The 19,684-nt window shown below is 44.5% G+C and overlaps 1 protein-coding gene across 1 annotated transcript in view; it reads left to right on the top strand.

Moving 5' to 3' along the window:
• The first annotated feature begins 7,010 nt into the window (after positions 1–7,010).
• Positions 7,011–19,684, top strand: part of BMAL2 (basic helix-loop-helix ARNT like 2) — a 198,864-nt gene continuing 186,190 nt past the window's right edge. The window contains exon 1 of the mRNA XM_069228622.1: positions 7,011–7,244. Within this exon, the coding sequence (XP_069084723.1) occupies positions 7,202–7,244 (43 nt within the window). The 5' untranslated portion in view covers positions 7,011–7,201. The remainder of the gene's footprint in view (positions 7,245–19,684) is intronic.

The raw sequence follows: 19,684 nt of genomic DNA on the forward strand, positions 1-19,684 counted from the left end.
ACTTTGAGGCTGCACCTGGAAATGGCTTTATTGAAGGTTTATGCCTTTTTGAAAGATGGGGTTTCCCAAAGAAGTCAGCATGTGCTCTGGACATTATGTGGTCCATCTGAGATTACCAATTTTGTGAGTTGGTATCTCACAGAGCTTTCATGGACAGACATATAGGTAATGCAGGCTAGTTTGAATGGACTTCTCAGCTCTAAGGGCATCGAAATAAGCCTAAGCAAAATAGGAGTGATGTGATCTTATTTTCTTCTTCTGGATATTAGGTGAGCCGCAGCATTGGGTGTTGCTCATAAGGGAGCGATGTGAATTTCAAGATCCTGTTCAACAAGGCTATGTCATACTCAATTCTGGAGAGCTCTACGGCTGATGCAACTTATTTGAAGTGTTTGGGGGAATTAAAGGCTTCAGTCATCTAAATAGTCTGAATTGGTGAAGTGCTCTTTCAGCAAGGGCATTAATGTAGGCATGTATGGCTGTTTTAATGTAAGCCTGTGTGTGGAGGTTGTGTTATTAGTACAACCAAGAGATTTTGCAGTTCAGGTCTGTTGCATCCAGCCATGCATAAACTGGTATGAAAGACTTCACAGGAGGCAGGCGGTAAAGGGGAACTCAGTTTTCGGAGGGTTAATCTTGAGGATGTGTTGAGACATCCATGATTATACGATGTTTAAGGTATTGGTGAGTTCTACAATTGCAATGGGTATATTCTCCTCACATTATTTAGTCCACAAGCAGCAGTTCATAGTGTAAGTTTTTTCTTTGATTTCTGGGATGTGTAGACCCTGGTTTATAAAAGAATAAACATGAATACATGTCCCAGAACTTAAAGAAAACAACCTACACTGGCGCAGCCATTCACATGTGGACCTGGGAAACGTGTCAGGGATGTCCTAGACACCAAGCTGTTTTTTGCAGGTGAGGTCCTTCCCCTTGTCTTCATTCCTCTTTAGGTGCAGTCCATCAATCAGATGACAATTGTTGAAGAGTTTGAAAGCTGTGGGCACAGTAGCAAGATGAATGTTAACCTTGTCGTTTTTGTAGAGCCAAAAAGCAGGGGACAGTTTAAGGGCCTCATTACAACTGTGGCGGTCCACAGGCCGCCACACTTGCGCTGAAGGTTTTGCCACTGCACTCCAGGTGGTCAGGCTGCCCATTTACAACTTAGGTGGATGGACCCACCTAAAGACTGCTGTCACTGGCAGGATCACAAATCCCGATGCGGTGACAGCGATCGGGCTTGTAACCAGCCATGGCAGCACTGAACTCAGTGCTGCCGGCTGACTACAACCCCACTTTCCTCCAGCCTTTTCATGGCGGGGACCTTGCATGAAAAGGCTGGCGGAAAGCCAGTGCTGGGGGCCGCAGAAGGGCCCCTGCACTGCCCATGGCATGGGCAGTGCAAGGGCCCCCTTGCCCAGCACCGTCTGACTGCGCACTGTCTGCTTTGCAGACAGTGCACTTTCCAAGGGTGCTGGTCAGGCCCCTCTGTGCTACGATATAGGACTAGGCTCCCTTAAATGAGCTGAGTCTTATACCGTAGCACCGTTCCTGCCGGACTGACTGGCAGGAACGCTCTAATAAATGCTCCCGCCACTCAGCCCGGCAGGAACATTGTAATGGGGCAGGAGGGGACACCACTGGTATGACGGTGGCATCCTCCCCGCGGCATTGGCGGTCGAGTGGTCCTAAAATTTGCAGGCACAATAGCATACCCAACTCTGACTTTGCTACTACTGGGATTTTTCTATGGGTCGGGTTATCAGATAAGTCAATGGCACAGGGATATCTTCAGCCCTGCCAAATTTCCCAGGGCCATTCTATAGTATTCTGTAGTGAGATGGTTGGTATGAGCATTTCGTAGAATGTGATCAGATTAATACTGAAATCCAAACAATTATGTGATGTTCTCTTTCAAATGAAACACAATACCACAGGAATTTGCTCAATTAGGGAAACTGTATTCATGTAGAGCTGCTGCCCTGAACAAGCATCGTCTTACCACCACTAATCCAGCTCAACTGAACTCCACTTTTAAAACACAACATCCCAGCATTGATCTCATCACATTCTGTGGAATGCTCCTTCAAACCTTCTCGCAGTAGAGTGCAACACTTTCGCAACAACATGCTCCAATCCAGGTTTTTCTTTGAAGTCTGTGAGTAGTCTTATTTCATTATAAAACCAGGACTACAAGTCCCAGAATTCATAGAAAACAAAACCTGGACTGGAGCAGCTCATTTCTCAAGGATCTGGGAAACTTGGCAGCTGTGCATCCTGTTTCCAGGGCCAGAATTTAATTTAAGATAGCACACAAAAGGAAAGGTGGGCTCATGACTCACACTGACAGAACTCGAAGTTTAGTGTTACCCTATTCCCTAACTTGTGACCCTAAACCTAAGGGTGAACACATATTATTTTATGGACGGAAAGGCCTCACCCACATTTGATTGTGGCATGCTTCATCTTTGGCCAGTTCGCCCCCTTGGGTTAAGATAATACTAACCTGGCGGTCTCAAACTTGAACCCAGAAGAGAATCTTACCTTGGGCAAGGGAGCTCAAAATAAAGTATGTCTTGGTGCATAGGGAACCAGTTAATGCTATAATAAAACTATCTCTTTGCATATCTGGAAACATTTCCTTTATTAAGGATCGTACATGTTAGCGTTAAAATACCGTTGCTTCTACTGTGGAAAGCAACTATTGGTGAGTGTAGGGGATATCTAAGGAATCAATACACCCACACTTCGAATAGTGCCAACATGTTTCAGCCTTCCAAAAGGAATACCTACCTGGGGTTCAACACTTAGATTACCTTCCCCTAACCAGAGTCTCAGGCCTTCGTCAGGGCACATTATCTAAATGGGTTCTTACTGTCTGCCCAACGTGTAAAGGTCAAATGCAATGAGGTAAGAGTATTTCTTACCAAGTCCTTCTTGCATCAACCTGCAGCTGTCAGTGATAAGCTTCACCAGTCACTATGGGTTAGAACCTCACCTGCAGTCACACATTGATCAAGGTTGATGTTCCTCGTTTCACACCTAATGTAACACCTCCGTAGTGCTGCCGCGACCCTGGGTGAGGTTCCAGCCCCCATTGACTGATGAAGCTTATCCCCGACACCTGCAGGGTGGCAATAATTAACAATAGTTAGCAATAAATATCTCCTTACACCCACCAATAGTTTACAAGGTAGGAGCAATGGTATTTTATCCCTGTCCTGTTCAATCCTTAAAAAAGGAGACATTTCTGGAGATGCACAGAGGTAGTTTTATTATAGCAGTAACTGGTTCCCTACGAACGAGGACATCCTCTATTTTGAGCTTCCTTGCCCAAGAAGAGATTATTTTCTCGGTTCAAAGTTGAGACCACTGGATTAGTATTATATCAACTCGACAGGGTGGACTGACCGATGAAGAAGTGTTGGACCTGGCCCTTTTTACAGGGTCCTCCCCAAACTTTTTTCCTCTTGCCTCCTATTTTTCCTGACCAGTTTTTGTTGGCTTTGGGACTCTGGGCATTTTACCAGTGCTAACCAGTGCTAAAGTGCATTTGTTCTCTGTCTAAAATTGTATTGGTGATTGGTTTATCCCTGATTGGCATATTTGATTTTCTAGTAAATCCCTAGTAAAGTGCACTAGAGGTGCCCGGGGCCTGTAAATCAAATGCTACTAGTGGGCCTGCCGCACTATTGTGCCACCCACATGAGTAAACAGGTCTCAGACCTGCCACTGCAGTGTCTGTGTGTGCAGTTTTGCACTGCCAATTTGACCTGGCACCTATACCACTTGCCAGGCCCAAACCTTCCCTTTTACTAAATGTAAGTCACCCCTAAGGTAGGCCTTAGGTAGCCCCATGGGGAGGATGCAGTGTATTTAAAAGGTAGGACATGTACTGGTGTGTTTTACATGTCCTGATAGTGAAATATTGTCAAATTTGTTTTTACTATTGCAAGGCCTGTGTCTCCCATAGGTTAACATGGGGACTGCCTTTAAATATCTTTTAAGTGCAGTTTCCCATCAAGAGCAGACATAGATGTGGAGTTTGCGGTCTCTGACCTCACAATTTAAAAATACATCTTTTGGTATAGTTATTTTTTAGACTGTCGGTTTGAAAATGCCACTTTTAGAAAGTGGGCTTTTTCTTGCTTAACTATTATGTGCCTCTGTCCGCCTGGGGAATCCACATCTGGGTCAGACTGACAGTTGGGCTGTTTGTGAATTCACTATAGACAGTGACACAAAGGGAGCTGAGGTGTCTACTGCATATCCTGATGAGTCTTCCTGGGATAGAGTGGGAGGGAAGAGCTGACACCTGCACTTGAAAGGGCTGTGCCTGCCCTCACACAATACAGACTAGAACCCCCTGGTGTGTGTCTGGGGCAGGGCAACAAAAAGGTAGGGTCTTGTGCACTACAAAGACTTTCTTTTGAAGTATGCCTACTTCAAAGGCAGAAATGAGCATAAATAATGGACTGCTGACCCCACAACTTTAGAGTACTTCTGGATCAAGAATAACCTCTGCCAAGAAGAAGAGCTTGATGCTTGAGGAGGACCTGCCACTCTGCCTGTTGCTTTGATGTGCTGGCCTGCTGCTGCTGCTTCTGCCTGTAGATGGAAAGAACTGGAAACCTGCTTGTGAAGTTTCTCGAAGGGCTTTGACTGAGCTTGTCCCCGGTCTCAGGGACATCAAAAACTTCATCTGCCAGCACCTGGGCTCTCTTGCTGAGACCCCTACCCTGCCAAGTGGAGCCACGTCCAGTTCCTGGGCCCTTGAAAGGAGAAGCTAGTGAACCCAAAGTAAAAATCCAAGCACTGGAGCCAAACAGCAGGAAAATGGATGCAGCGCCTGCACTGCGGCTGCAAAATCGATGCATTGGCGGTAAAATCAACGCATCTCAAGCTCAGCGCAGATTCATCGCTGCCATGCGTCTGGATTTTCCATGCATCGTCCCATGGCGTCTAAACCTTCAACATCACCGACCTGAGGCTGCTTGTCAGGAAATCGATGCATCTCTTCCCTGCAAGGACATAATCGAAGCATCCCTTGTCCGGCGGAGAAAGAATTGATGCACTGCCTCACTTGAAAGTAGGGAATCATTGCTTGCTTTTCCAACGCACATCTGCCTGTGTGGCTTTATTTTTTTTATGTCTACCAGGCACTTTGTGCTAAAACAACTCATTCATTGATTTCCATGTATTAAGACTCTTTTCACTTTAAAAATCCATATATTTGCTTGTGTATGTTGGATTTGTGTCGTTCTGGTCTTGTTTGATTTAGATAAACATTGGATATTTTTCTAAACTGGTGTGGAGTCCTTTTGTTGTGTTTTCACTGTGTTACTGTGTGTATGTACAAGTACTTAACACATTGCCTCTGAGATAAGCCTGACTGCTTGTGCCAAGCTACCAAAGGGTGATCAGGGGTTATCTGAGTTGTGTATCTTCCTTACCCTGACTGGAGTGAGGGTCTCTACTTGGACAGGGTGTAAACTGAATGCCAACTAGAGACCCCATTTCTAACAAGAAGCATGCCACAATTATGTGGTGAGGCTTGTCCATTCATGAAATAAGATATGTTCACCCTTAGGTTTAGGTTCACAAGTTGGGGAATAGGGAAGCACTAAACTTTGAGTTCTATCAGTGTGAGTCAAGAGCCCGTCCTTCCTTTTGTGTGTTGTCATATTGTGTGCTTAGGAGGCTGTAGGGCTTCGGCATTTCTCCTATCTTTTCTTTTGTGAATTAAAGGATTTTATTTAACACATATATGCATTAAAATAAGTGAAAGTCTTGGCTCAGTCCAACTGAACCAGTTGGAGTACCGTACCTGAAAGCATCGCTGTGTAAAAGTAAACACCAGGACTGGGAAAACAATAACAGGGATCTATATAGTACCCCCACCCATGGGAGACTTGAGGAAGATGGACATACATACATGCCAACCCTCCTGATTCAGGTAGGTCTCTGCTAATTTCAAGGCTAGTCTCCCGCCTCCCAATTCCTGCATGCAGAAACCAGATTCCTCTGGGGGCTTCAGCTGGAGAGACTGGTCTTGTGTGACACTAAGTATGCACTGCCATTAACATGCTCCTGCAGTGCACAACATTTTTATTGTGCTCTCTTTCCTCATATTAGTGCTTTCTCCATGCTCCTGACAGGTAAGAAAGAAATGTATATTTGCATTTCTAATATCCGATCCTGCAGCAGCACACTTACAAGTCTCATGCATGCAGACAATAACCCGATTCAAGATTCGATAAAAGTCAATGGGGGAAATATATTTAGCTGATTTTTTTAAAAAAAATCTCCCAATTTTCTCTTCTAAAATGTTGGCATGTGTGGACTTAGTTAACATACATTGCCCTGTATAGGTCTTGTAATTAGTCTAACTTGTGGAATGTTAAATGTTTCTATTAGTCTATAACATTAATTCATCTAAATGATTCACCAGAAACTAAAGCTCCGAGCATGCAACGTGCTGTTGCCTAACTAGATCTACCTGAAGTTGTCGCACACAAAGAAGCCCACAAGACAAGGAAGCAGTTCTCCGATTCTTAAACGTAAATCCGTAGCCGTGCTTCTTAAATTGTGTGTTGCACGTATATGTATTTTCAGGGCAGTGGGACACTCGCCTGCCAGGAATGTAGTTCGTATGCGGGGGCAACAAAAGCTAGCAGCATTTTTTTGCGTTAACGTATAAGCAGCATGAGTACCTGATTAGAAGCATTGCCGTTGCCTCAGAAACCATAATGGTACGTCACTCGCCCTCTTCGCAACTTTGCATCCACACTGAAGAAGCATCATAATACTACATTGTACGAAGGCGGGGAATTCTTCTGAACGGGTGTCATGTTAGGGTCAGGCAGTCCAATCGCTACAGTTTGGAAGAGGATCGATAGTTGAAAACCAATGCCTGACCTCGGCATGGCCGTCATTACCGACAGAACCCGCCTACAATGGTGGCCCGCCCAGTCTTTCTGGCCCCATTGAGGAAGTTACATTTTATTCAGCGTGTAGGGCGGGCGAGTGGCCGTGACGTGCCTGAGCTCCTCCAGTGGGCGGCCCCTCTCCGCTGTTCTGCGGACTGGGATGCCCCGGTCCCTCTTCCAACCACCTGTGTAGGCTGAGGTGTCGGTGTAAACCCGCCTGCTGTGTGCGGCGTGGCCGCGCAGCAGGAGAAAGTGCACTGGCCTGATCCATGTCTCTGTCCGGCATCGAAGCGGCGGGAGCCGAATCAGCAGGTAAGACTGAACCCCTCACCCAAACTGTGGCATGCAGAGGATGCTGGGGACCAGGGAGGCAGGGGGTGGTGGGTACCACTACCAGAAGCATGGACCAAGATGGGATTGGGTGGTGGGCGCCCCCGCTAGCAGATATAGGACGGTGCATCTGAAGCAGGTGCAATTGTTGGGGACATGAAATATGTGGGGACATGGGATATTGGGCAGTCGTCGTCCACAAAGGATGATGGGCATCGATAGTAGAGGTTGTCTAACACATGAAATAAACTGTATGAGTTTTAGCACACAGTGCTAGTAGGCAAGGGTTAGTCAACAAGAAAGAGTTATTAGGTGTTGTGCATGGGCATCTACTGCAGGCAGAAAGTTGGGTATCTGAGGTTGTAAGGGTATGGTGGGTATCACATGCACGTCAGGTGATGGTAGACAGGGAATGAAAGGGTATAGTGATAGGTTGTGGGCACCATAGGATGAAGAGTGTATAAACTGACAATAGTGACCTCTGCGGATAGTGGATAAAAATAGATAGAAGCGAGTCTTTATTTTTTACTTACTTGACAGCAGCAAAATTTCAAACAGAAACGTGTTACATAGCATATGTGATGGCACACAGGTCGAAATTAACGGAATGGTTTCAGTAGTTGGCAAGAAAATTTGTTCTATTTATTTGTGTGGTTGAGCAGGGCGATGACAATACATTCACTATTTTTATGTCATAGATTAAGTGAGGCGACCTTAAAGGTTTAACTTTTACGACTTCGACTATATGAGGGATAAGACAACGCTGGTGGGCATCTTAGGCAGGTTAGGAATATAGGTTATTTTTCCGTCTAAGTAAACGGGTATATGCACACCTGCGCAAGGATACTTCTGGTGGTTGCTACTTCTTTTTTGGATTGGTGCGGACTTTCCATCGGGAATCATGAGAGCACGCTGAGCCAACAATAGGCACCAAGTCAGTCAGGGGCAGGCCGAAGAAGGTTTGAGGCACAGGCGACTTACCTTTGTACGTGCATGTTTATGAAAGTTGGTAGCTTGAACCCCCTCACTCCCCCCACCTCAACTTGTGTCCCTTGCACCATATGCGCAACAAATTACTACAGAAGTTGTTCCTGAGCACAGAAGAGCTGACTGAGAGAACCTCCTGCCTTCTTGGCTTGACCATGCAGTCACAGGGGCAGATAACGTCCTACACCCACCCGCGCGCAGGTGAATGGGTCTTTCGATAAATATTACACCTTCAGCGTGGCTTCTTTCACAACCTGTAGTGCGCCTGTGCAGGTTTCACATGCTCTTGCAGTTGCACATCAAAGTGCAGCTCCCAAGATGCCCGTTCATACTGAAGGCGCCGGGCACCGACCTCACTTTGCGCTGGGTGGCTCTGCCAGGCCACGAAAGGCGGCTCTCGGAAAACTTACAGGGTGCTCCCTGGGGACCTGTCAAGTCCTCCTGCTCCCCACCTGGTGTCTGAAAAGAGCCCGGTTAATCAACTTCATGTCGATTATTCCAGGATTGCGTTAAATCTTAAGGGTAAATTCCCTGCGCCGGACATGTTTTGACAAAAGTTGGTCTTGCCATGCCTCCTTCAGAGGAGAACGCCCAGGAGGAAGATCGCCGTGTCCTCACCTTACCCCTGTGCTTATGAATGTGTCTGCCCATCTCCTGGGTTAAATTAATCACCGTACGCCTGCTTAGACACCTCCCAGATACTGGCACCTCTGCACACTGCCGAGTCGGCGGTGTTTTCAAGCAGTAGCGCTAGCAAAAACATTTCAACAAAGCATTGTCGGTTCAAATATGTTTTATAAGCGAACCGGTTGTTTTTCTCACGCGTTTTTTGTGCGTCACATGCATATTCCATTAACATGGGTGAAAAAATAACACGCATATGTAATTTGTTTGCAAGCGTCAGTATAATGGATTTTTTACAGAACTTGTTGAAGAGCTTCTTTGAAACATCTCAGCGCACCCTTATAGCATCTGTATTAAAGTGTGGTTGGAGGACTGAATAATGAACGCAATCCCCACGCTTCTTCCAAGAACCCCCCAAAATATTTACATAGCGCAGCGTATTTGGTCGTTCTCCTACCGTCGAAGAGAAGCGTGCCTGGCATGTTGCCAGTTTAAAAAAAAAAATATAATTACGCATGGAATAAAGTATCTCGTGGTATACATCACAAGGATATTGCAGGTCACCTAGGAGTTCCAAGACAGTAGAGAACGAAGCAGAATGAGACTGAAGGCAGAGTTCCTTTATAAGGTCATGAAACTCCCAGGTAACTTGAATATCTTTAGAATGTGCAGCAGAGGGAGGGTGTTTTATTCCTTATAATGCATGGTCACACCATCTCCCTTATTACAAACCACTTACATCCTTGATGTCTTGCTCTTTCATAAAGAGGTAGTATGGTTGCAGACATGAATCATAAAAAATGGACTTGTGAAATAAAACAACTCAAAAAGCACTTAGTAATCTGTTGTAAGAAGATATGAGAATCAGTTTTACATGTCAGATTGAAAAAGTGCTGAGGCCCAGAATGCGCAGAAAAAGAGAGAGAAATTCAGTTTTTTCTGTAATGATTTTTTGTATTCAAAACCCAAAGATGTTTCCACATATGACTCTTTTTCTCTGTTTTTCGAATAACAGGTCAGTAGAATTAAAAGCCAGTTTTCGTTCCCTTGTTTAACTTGCAGCTGCAATTATGTACCTTCACCCACCTTTCACTTTGGCTGCTGGCTCTGGCGGGAGGCATTATGATGTCAAGACTCAACTGTAACAACTTATTCCATTTGAGCTTCAATGGCATGTCATTAAAACAAGGACTAGAGATGTCAACAGTCAACTGTAAAAAATAAACAAGAGACTAGGTTTTATACAAGTATTTCAGGCACCCCTGTAATATATAAACAAATTATTTTTAAGGTGGCACTGTACTCTATACTACTCAATTTACAGATGCTAGCTTCATTGAACAGTTAAAGATGAGGTGGTCTGGCCAGAACAAGAACTCAGTCGTGACCTATAGATTGTTGGAGATTCCAGCATCATACATTAACTTACCGAGCAGTCGCTGAGTCTCCTTGACCAATGTTTAGTTATTGAATAGGCAAGTTAAAATTCTGGTCCATTTTCGTAAGTTATGGTTTGGTCAGTGTTGCCGATTCAAGAACACTGCATAGATTGTTAGAGAGTTGGAAAGGAGGAGGGCTTCAGTCCTAGCCCCCTTTTAGGTCTGCGTGATACCACAGTTATTTACTTGATTTATGGGTTCTTTAAAATATGCATTGAATGTAGGCCTTGTCCCCACCCACAGAACATCTTTTTCACCTCCGGCTATGTATCATTTCACCTTCTATTTCGTTTTTACATTGCGATACACAAGGGACTGTTTTACATTGTCAAAGTGCACTCGGTCATCACGCATTACATTCTTTAATTAATAGATGCATTGCATACAAATAACAACTTTTTTTTTTTTTTTTTTTTTTACTGCAGCAGACTTTATTATGTTTTAGTCAGAACCCAAAATGCAAGCCAGTCCTATTGGCTTGACCGTGCATTTGCTTAAGGGATATATATTCCAGGGACAATATAGTTTAAAGAATGAAATCTTTGGTGAACTGCCTAATTAAAGGCTTCATTGGTGAAGAGGAGCCGCCTACTGTATGCAGAGCTTGTTTCCTCACATGACTCGCGCGACTCTAGTGTGTTTGTATTGCAATAGCAATGAATGCCAAGCATACGAGTGTAAAGTGGGTCATATACTGCACCTGTGATGCATGGCCTGGTTTGACCTTAGCACCCGAGTGACACACTTTTCTACAAGATCGTCAACACTGCTAAATTTAGTTCCTGCAACAGTCCTGAGTGTTTTCAGCTGATCATTAATTCCAATGAGATGCTGGCGTCCTAAAGATGACTCGTTCCGAAATCCATGCGTGAGGACGCAGCGTTATTTGTCACTTTCTCAGCAGCTGGCATTCTGAGGACTCTGCATCACCGCGCGCTTCTCACCTCCGTAAAACTGCGGAAGTGGAGTAAATCGGCTTGACCTCTTTTGACTCGTTTCACATTCTAAAAGTTGTGGTATTTGTGTTTTAAGAATAGCTTTTGACAGGGGTTTCAAAATATCAACTCCTGCTTATGCCCGACACATTTTTATACAGAGTCATTTCTGAAGGACGTTGGTCTTTTAGCACTTGGAAGTCAGTTTGGCTGATAGATGTGAAAAAGAGGAGTATTTGGGTTTTCATTTGAGGCCTGCTGAGAAATAAACTTTTAAGATTTTTTTTTTTAACACTGTATTATTTTATTGCTGTACCATACAAAGCATATGAAACAGTCTCCCGATCTCGGGAGATATACCATGGCACTGGTGAGTAAGTGTTGCAGTGTTGTAAAGTGGAACATACAATAGGACAACAATTAACAAAATAGGAAAAACATGACATGGAACCACCCTGTTGATAGAAAGAATAGAGGGCTCTCAGAGGCCAGCAAGTGCGGTACAGTACCACATACAGGTTTCGGCGGAGTATCACAGAATTATCGAGACCACGGATCCCTAACCCAGCGTGGGAGTATCTGTCATTAACAGATAAGTCCCAAGGGGCTGCTATATGTCCCTGGCCGACGTGGGATGCTGAAGCTTTGCATATATTTCACTGGTGGTGTCACAGTAGATGAGACTCTGGAGCCAGGCCTCCACCCCAGTGCCTAGATATTTTCAGTTTGGCTAACAGCAGGACGATGGCTATGTAGCGTTGGGAGTTCTTTAACATAACCCAACAGGGCCAGGAGTGGATCTGGTTTAAGCAGTAGTGCAGCCATTGCTGCCAAGCGGCTGAATATGTCGTGCCAATATTGGGCATTTATAGGGGGCATCCACGTCATATGCAAAGTCGTCTGATGGTGCGTGACATTTGGGGCATGCTGAAGAGCGGGAGCGCTCAATCGTGGCTAATGCTGTAGGGGTAGTATACGCAGGGTGTAAAAATTGAAAGTATATGAGCTTGTGCCGATGGTTCATAGAAACCAATTGAGTTTGCATGCAGCTGCATTTCAGATTTTGTCAGTGAGGGGGCGGCCCGGCTCCGACTCTCATGTGTCTCACAACTTTGCTTCATGATGGGGTACTAGGTCCAATCAGGTGTAGTAGAATTTGGAAATTCATTTCCCACCCTAAGCGTCAGTGACTACCAAGGTAAGCAGCTTAAATTCTTCCGGTGCAGTGGGATATGAAGGGATCAGGGCGTGTAATGCATGTTGCGACCGTCTGAGTACAAAATGGTCCAAATGTGTAGCTGTGGTCAATCTAGGTTCTTCTGTGTGTGACGAGGTATGCCCAGCAGGGTTTGAAAACTGTTTAAATATCATGGGGCTCCAGAGGGTGGCCTGCAGGGATTGGCATCCGGAACCGGGTAGGGGAGACCAGATCCCTTTCCGGGATGGTGTACAGCAGGGGTATCCAACCTTTTCTGTAGCAAGAGCTACTCATGATCGGTGAAAATCATTGTGAGCTACCAAAGGCTAAACAACTTGCACGTTATTACCAGACACCCACACACTCAGCTTCCTTGATCTTAAGCCTAATATCCATAGAGCCAGATACTGTGGTTTGAACAAAATACTTTGACCAGGGGTAATATGACAGGGCTGCCATGTGTGTCAGTGAGAGCGTGATCTTCAGGGATGTATGAACATGTGTGCATATAAATGGGATATATGTGTATTGGTAACTGAAAGCCTGTGTCAAATGTACTTGGGGCACAGGCCATACCTTTTGACATATGTGACACTGTTACATGTATAGCACAAGCATGCAGCCATTTTGTTTAAATGGGAGAAATTAAAAATGCGAAAATATTCAATTCAATAACTTATTCAGGTGCAAACGCATCAATGAAACTACAAGTGCAAAAATATTCATGATGTGGAACATTTTTCTGCACTTCAAATGTCTCCTATTTAAAACATGACTATTTTTCAATAATACATATGGCACAGCGTTCAACTGGACACTGAGAGCAAGAGACCTGCTGTTTGTAAATGCAACACTTTGAAAAAATGTAGAACAATAAAATGATAAGTCAACTTAATTAAAAGGTAACCTTTCATTTTAATTTTCTCTGATTTTAAAAGCATTGAGGAACATACGTTTTTTTTTTCCTCACCTCCAATATTAAGTTGACAAGGACTTTTATTTAAGAGTTAAGTACTTTAGTCCTTCAACTTTTCACCTCTGTGCCGCCCTGGGTCATAAATCTGATTCCAATATTGCTCCTTATCAGGCCCTGCTATCTGCAGCCTGTTGAGAATAATGTAAAATAAACATAGCTTTCCCTTAAGTTTAAAAGGAAAAATGTGACCCTGTGCTTATTTAAAAATGAACTCTGGGCTACGAGCTACTCTGAAGGGATCTGGGAGCCACTGGTAGCTCTCGATCGGCCTGTTGGAGACACCTGCTATACAGTAAGAGCACGCATCTGTGTGGTACCAGTGGTGTGTGCAGTGACATTGTGCAGCTAGCTAGTATAAGTGAAAGTGAGGGATGACCAACCTCCCCCCATTCATAAGTGAGTACCATGACATCCCAGCAGATCCGGGGTCTTCTATGCGCCCATACCAATTGTGCCAACAAACTCCTATGGGAGGCAGAAAAGGAGTGGAATGGGTATATCAGTGAATAGGTACAAGAAGGGTGGGAGAACCACAATTTTTATGATGCCAATGCAGCCCACCATTGATAACGGCAAGCGGATCCATCTATCAGTCTGTGTCTTCGGTCTATCAATAGCTGGGCCGTAATTTAACCGCACAACCTGTTCCTTGTCGCGAATCACATATTTGCCAAGATATTTGACGGAGTCAGTGCACCACCTGAGCGGGAACTCAGAGTGGACAGAGGCTTTGACATCTGTGAGGGGAAACATCTCTGATTTCGCCCAGCTGATGCGAAGCCCCAAAAGCATCCCAAACCGGATCCAAGTTGTCCGTAGGATGGCGAATAAACAACAAGATGTAATCCGCATATAAGGAGATAAGGGGCCTTGCTTGAATTACAACCCTCTATTCATATGTGTGGCCTGGAGGTGGCTTACCAGGGGGTCCATGGGTATTATGAATAGCAGGAATGAAAGTGGGCACCCCTGGTGGGTACCTCTAGTAATTGGGAATGGGGAAGTTAGTGAACCATTAAGTCGGATCTGCGCCATTGGCTGTGAATATAATAGCATGATCAGGGAGGTGAATGCCCAGGGCTATCCCAACGTACGCAGAGTGGCTGATAAAAAGGGCCACTCCAGGGAGTCAAATGCCTTTTCGGCGTCAAGAAGGGCCAAGTCCAAATCAATATCCCGTAATCCTTGTTTGCGTTACACCCAATTCAACTATATTCACCACTCATATTTATCCCCAGCCCGCATCCAAAGAATATATCCGAGCACAGCTCCGACATGCCCAAGATGTGCTACTCCGGCAGCCGACTTTTATCATATGGTTTGGAGTTGCCACTCAATAAACTCGGCCTGGCACCGCGTTACAGACATCACAGCAGACATTTCGTCCCACACCCTATTGCCCACACCAGATTCCTGCTTACTTGGCATACGCCACAGCACTAGAGCGGATAAACAGATACACAGATTTATAGATTTAGCATTTGTTGTTTTCAAATAACTAATAGCAACACATTGGAAAGCTCCACACGTCCCATCCCACCTGGCTTGGCTTCGCGACTTACACAGCCGCTCGCAGGCTGAAGCACAGACACTTCACTTATTGCAACACAAAGGTCTTATTCAGGAGGGCCCCGAAATCTGGGACACTTTTGTGGTGGCAATAGAAGCGAGGGATGACATGTACCCCCCGTGAATGGGGCACCATACATAGCCCTTACAGTCCAGGTTGACACCGTCAGCACGCTACTTGAACTGCCCCAATCTCATTTATTTTCATTATTAACACCCTCTTCCCTCCCCTTAATGCAACAATGTAACATATCAGGACGCTTTTTCTGCGCTTAAGCCTTCATGCAATCCATATTCAGTTCATTTAATATCAATCTTGTTCTGTACCCCATCACACCCCGCAAAACATAACCCACACCCCAATTATGACCTCAGTTTTATTCATACACATTAGCTGTACCCCTTCTTCTTCCTTCCCCCAACTTCTGTCGGGGATAGCCAATATCAGCAATGACATTAATAGCGTTTAGCTGCATCGTTATTTAGCAATTAGTTATTGCACAGTTCTTAAGTTGAATGTTTCACTTTTTTCTGTCGTTTTCATGACACTTTATGTTTTTTTTTTTTTTTTTGTTCTTCTTCACCTTTCTTTTTGGATAATTCACTGTGTAATAATGCTGTGCAAGTTTATATATGTAAGCAAATAGTTCGAAAAATTATTAACAGCCAATGTACTGTTGTGTGAATGTTATGCTCAATAAACAGATAAAAAAAAAAAAAAAGAAGGGCCAAGTCGGCTGAGGTGGTGGGGGAGATCCAATTGAGCACTGGCGAAGAGAACGCAAAGATTGATAAATAAATGTGGAACAAATCCCAACTAGACCGGGAATATGATTTAGGACATGAGTAGGGACAGACGCATGGCTAATATTTTATTATCGTAGTTCAGCAGGGAAAAAGGGCGGTGTTCTTTGTCAGGTTTGTGTAACAGTGTGATTACAGCTTCTCGTATGATAGGTGGCAAAGCCCCCACCTCCCTTGCCTCGGTGTACATCGCTAGTAAGTGTGGCGCCAGTATGTGTTTATAAGCTTTATAGAAAGCCCTGCTGTATCTGTTTAAGCCTGGGGTCTTGGAGCCATTTAGGGAATCTGTCACAAGGATGATCTCCTCACAAGTGAACAGTTCATCGAAAAATTGTTGTTGCGCATTTGTGAGCCACACCGTGGCCTCCTTATCCAAGTATTGAGCCAGTGCGGATGTGTCAGCGGGGTGTCAGTTGGTGTATAAGTTCGTGAAATAGGTAAGGAATGCAGCCTGGATCCCCTTAGGGTCCCCAGCATGTGTACCCTATGCTGTATGCAGCTCAGGTATGTAGGAGGTGGTTCTGGGGGATATCGGCATGCATGCAAAAGTACGTTCGGGGCACTCACCCTCCCTGTATCGGCGGGTCCACACATGCTTTCCCAAATAGTGTGCCTTGCGCTCCACCAGTTCTTGGAATTCGTCCATCAAGGAAGACCTGCTGCGTGAGTCTGGGCCCCCAATCCAATGTGCATCAGACCGATCCAGATCTGTCAGGGCCACCTCGACCTGGGCTAGGCCATTGCGAATGTCTTGCAAGACTCTTGAATGTTTTGTGATGCAAACACCTCTCATATAGGCATTGAAGGCCTCCCATAGGGTGGCATGGGTAGAAACAGAATTCTTGTTAAGTTTCAAATATTCCATTATGGCAGTACAGAGCTGTTCTTGGAACAGTGAATCTTAGGGGCCCATCTCAGGGGACCTCCACCTGTGTTCGCGCTCTCCCGGTGAGGAAACTGACAGGTCATCACGACCAGGGAGTTGTCAGAGAAGGTGCATGGTAAGTGAACAATGACCTCTATCCACAGTACCATCTGGGGGGACACCAGCCAGTAGTCGATTTGTGTCCATGTGTTGTAGGGGGCTGAGTAAACGTTGTATGCTGGGTTAGTAGGAGAGTGCAGGCCCCAGGGGTCTCTCATAAGGAAAAGACATCACAGATGTCTTGCTGGACACTCCATGAGCGGGGCCTACCAGTAGGGTGTGTAGCCGTAGTACCGAGGGTCAGCTCCACCAACATGTTAAAATCGCCACCAAAGACAACATGGTCAACGTCTATGCGTTCAAGGTGGGTCAACAGGTTCTGAAAAAAAATTGCCATCTGTGTTTGGGGCATAGACAGGATCCTCACGCTAGCCTTCCAACGACCAGCACAAACCTACCCTGGTCATCAGAATATGTGAAATAAGGACGGAAGGGAAGTTGCTTATGAATGAGAGTGCAAACCCTGTGAGTATGAACTGTAGTTCGAAAATTACCTGTGTGGACCCCAGTGAGACGCAAACCTTTATGTGGGGCGTGGTGGAATTTGGGTCTCATGCAGGATGGCACTCTAGTCAAGTATTGTGGGACTTTTTAGAAGCATTTAAACATGTCTTTGCTCAGGAATATGTTACATTTCTTTTTAAGTAATACCACTGACCATACAAAATATATTTATTTAATTCTGAGACTTCTGCCTGTGATTGAATGTTATAGAATTTTGGGCCAGATGCATCAAAGAATTTTGCATTCGCAAACGGTGTGAATTGCAAAATTCGTCTGTTTGCGAATGCAAAATCACCTTTCTGAATGTAAGAAAGGCATTCGCAGTGCAATTTTAAGGAATCACTAAAATAGCAATTCCTTAAAATTGCGACCTCCAGTTAGAGAATCGCAATTTGCGATTCTCTAAATGCGGCATCGCAATAAAGGAATCCTTCTTTGCGATTTCTTAAGCACATGTATGAAGCAATTCCTTAATGCGAATTGGGCATTAAGGAATCGGCTATTACCACAAAGTTGAACTTGGTGGTAACCATGTGTAAATTTTAAAAATGCATTTTTAAAATTGACATGTAACACACGCATGCCCTTTTGGCATGTGTGCACCTTACATGTCTTCCAAAATTGTTTTGGGGTGCAGTAGAGGGGGCCTTAGGCCCCCAGCACCCTGAAGTTTGCATTTCCCAAATTGCAAATTACAGTTAGGAATTCGCATTTTGGGAAATGCAAAAAGTTTGAAAATATGGGCCAACAGGCCCATAGGTGCGAATGGGGGCTGTATCGCAATTTGCGATTCAGTAATAGCATTTGCGATTTTTAAGAAATCTCTATTACCGAATCGCAAATATGATACATAGCATTTTGCGACTCAGAAATAGCGATTTCTTAAAAATCGCTATTTCCGAATCGCAAAAGTCTTTTTTGATACATCTGGCCCATAGTTATTGAGAATTAGTGTGGGTATATACTCCTCATAACCCATTTGGATTCTCAATCACACAAAGGAATATTTGCCTTATAATGAAAATAGATTGATGCACCAGCCTCTTGCACATTGGTATTTTGTCAGGACTGCGTTCACGTTCACTATTTCTAGAGAAAGTGCTTACTATCAGGCCAGATCTCTGGGACTTAGGTTTGTCTAGAGAAATCTTTGCAACAAGTATTGCCTGTTGCCCTGGAGTCACAGGAAATACATACTACTGCAAGGCTCACTCAGCGCACGAACCCATGTGCAGGCTTTGATCTATGGAGACAGAGACTGAGTAGTCAAGGTTTGGTATACTGCTCGGGGTGCAAGGCAGAAAATCATATACTAGTACCACTTGAACTACAGTGCCTAGTAAACTTTGAATCCCAGGCAGTGTCGATACCTAGTAATTATAATATCTTTGTTCATGTTAGCTGGCTGAATAGGTCTATAAAATGTAATGTATACAGTTTGCCACTAACATACGATGAAGGCATAGCGCTTTTATCTGTACGAAGGAAAACTGCTTATCTAGAAACGTCTGAACGATGCCTTGATTGGTTTGTACAATTCAGTCAGAGAGTTTTCATGGATGTTCGTTGCAGGCTTAAGCCATCTGCAGGTTACATTTTGATCTGCATTTACAGTCTGTGGCGCACATGGGCAAACTCTTTCCGGTGAAGTTGCAGGGACTTTGTAGCTCCGTAGTCAAATGAGAGTAGCGCTACAGACAGCACATCATTACCCACAGCATTTCAGTTCCCACCACGAGGGTAGCGGAGCACGCCACATGAAAAGGAAGAGGTAGTACAGCATGGGTTCTCGAAAACTGGTTGGTCTGTGGGGTGACCTAGGGCCGCAGGGTGACGCTAAGGTGGTCGGGGGGAGTGGGGCGCAGGGTAATTGAAGCATGTACGTTTAGTGGCTGAATTGCAAAATGTGAAATCTAAAAACATGGGATAAATACTGGCTTTCCCACTTGACCAAATTGTGTGATCCTTGGCAATTGTTTTATTTCAGATTGCCTCCTTTTTCTTCTTAAGCACATGTAAGAGTACCTCGAGATACATGACTTCAGTATGTGCACATTACAAAACCTTTGCTTGTGTTTGCTCTTATAAACTATAATTTTGTCCATGTATAATAGCAACCCAGGCCACCCAAAGGGTGCGTACAACAACTGTCTTGCCTCTTAGTTCACTTTGCCTTGTTGTTACTGTGGGGAAACCATAAATGTTTCTAACTGATTGTTTAAAACTTATCATTTTGTAAAAAAATGCCACTCAGTGTACTAAGTTGAAACGCTTCTGCGTGCTAATGAAATACTTTTTTTGAACTTTTAATAGACTATTATATTTGTGCATGTTTGTTGCAAGAGGTCTTTAAAAATGAGGGGGGGGGGTCCTAAAGTTAAGCGGTGTAGCACACCTTTGT

Source organism: Pleurodeles waltl, chromosome 4_1 (assembly GCF_031143425.1).
Source record: "Pleurodeles waltl isolate 20211129_DDA chromosome 4_1, aPleWal1.hap1.20221129, whole genome shotgun sequence".
NCBI classification, from domain to species: domain Eukaryota; kingdom Metazoa; phylum Chordata; class Amphibia; order Caudata; family Salamandridae; genus Pleurodeles; species Pleurodeles waltl.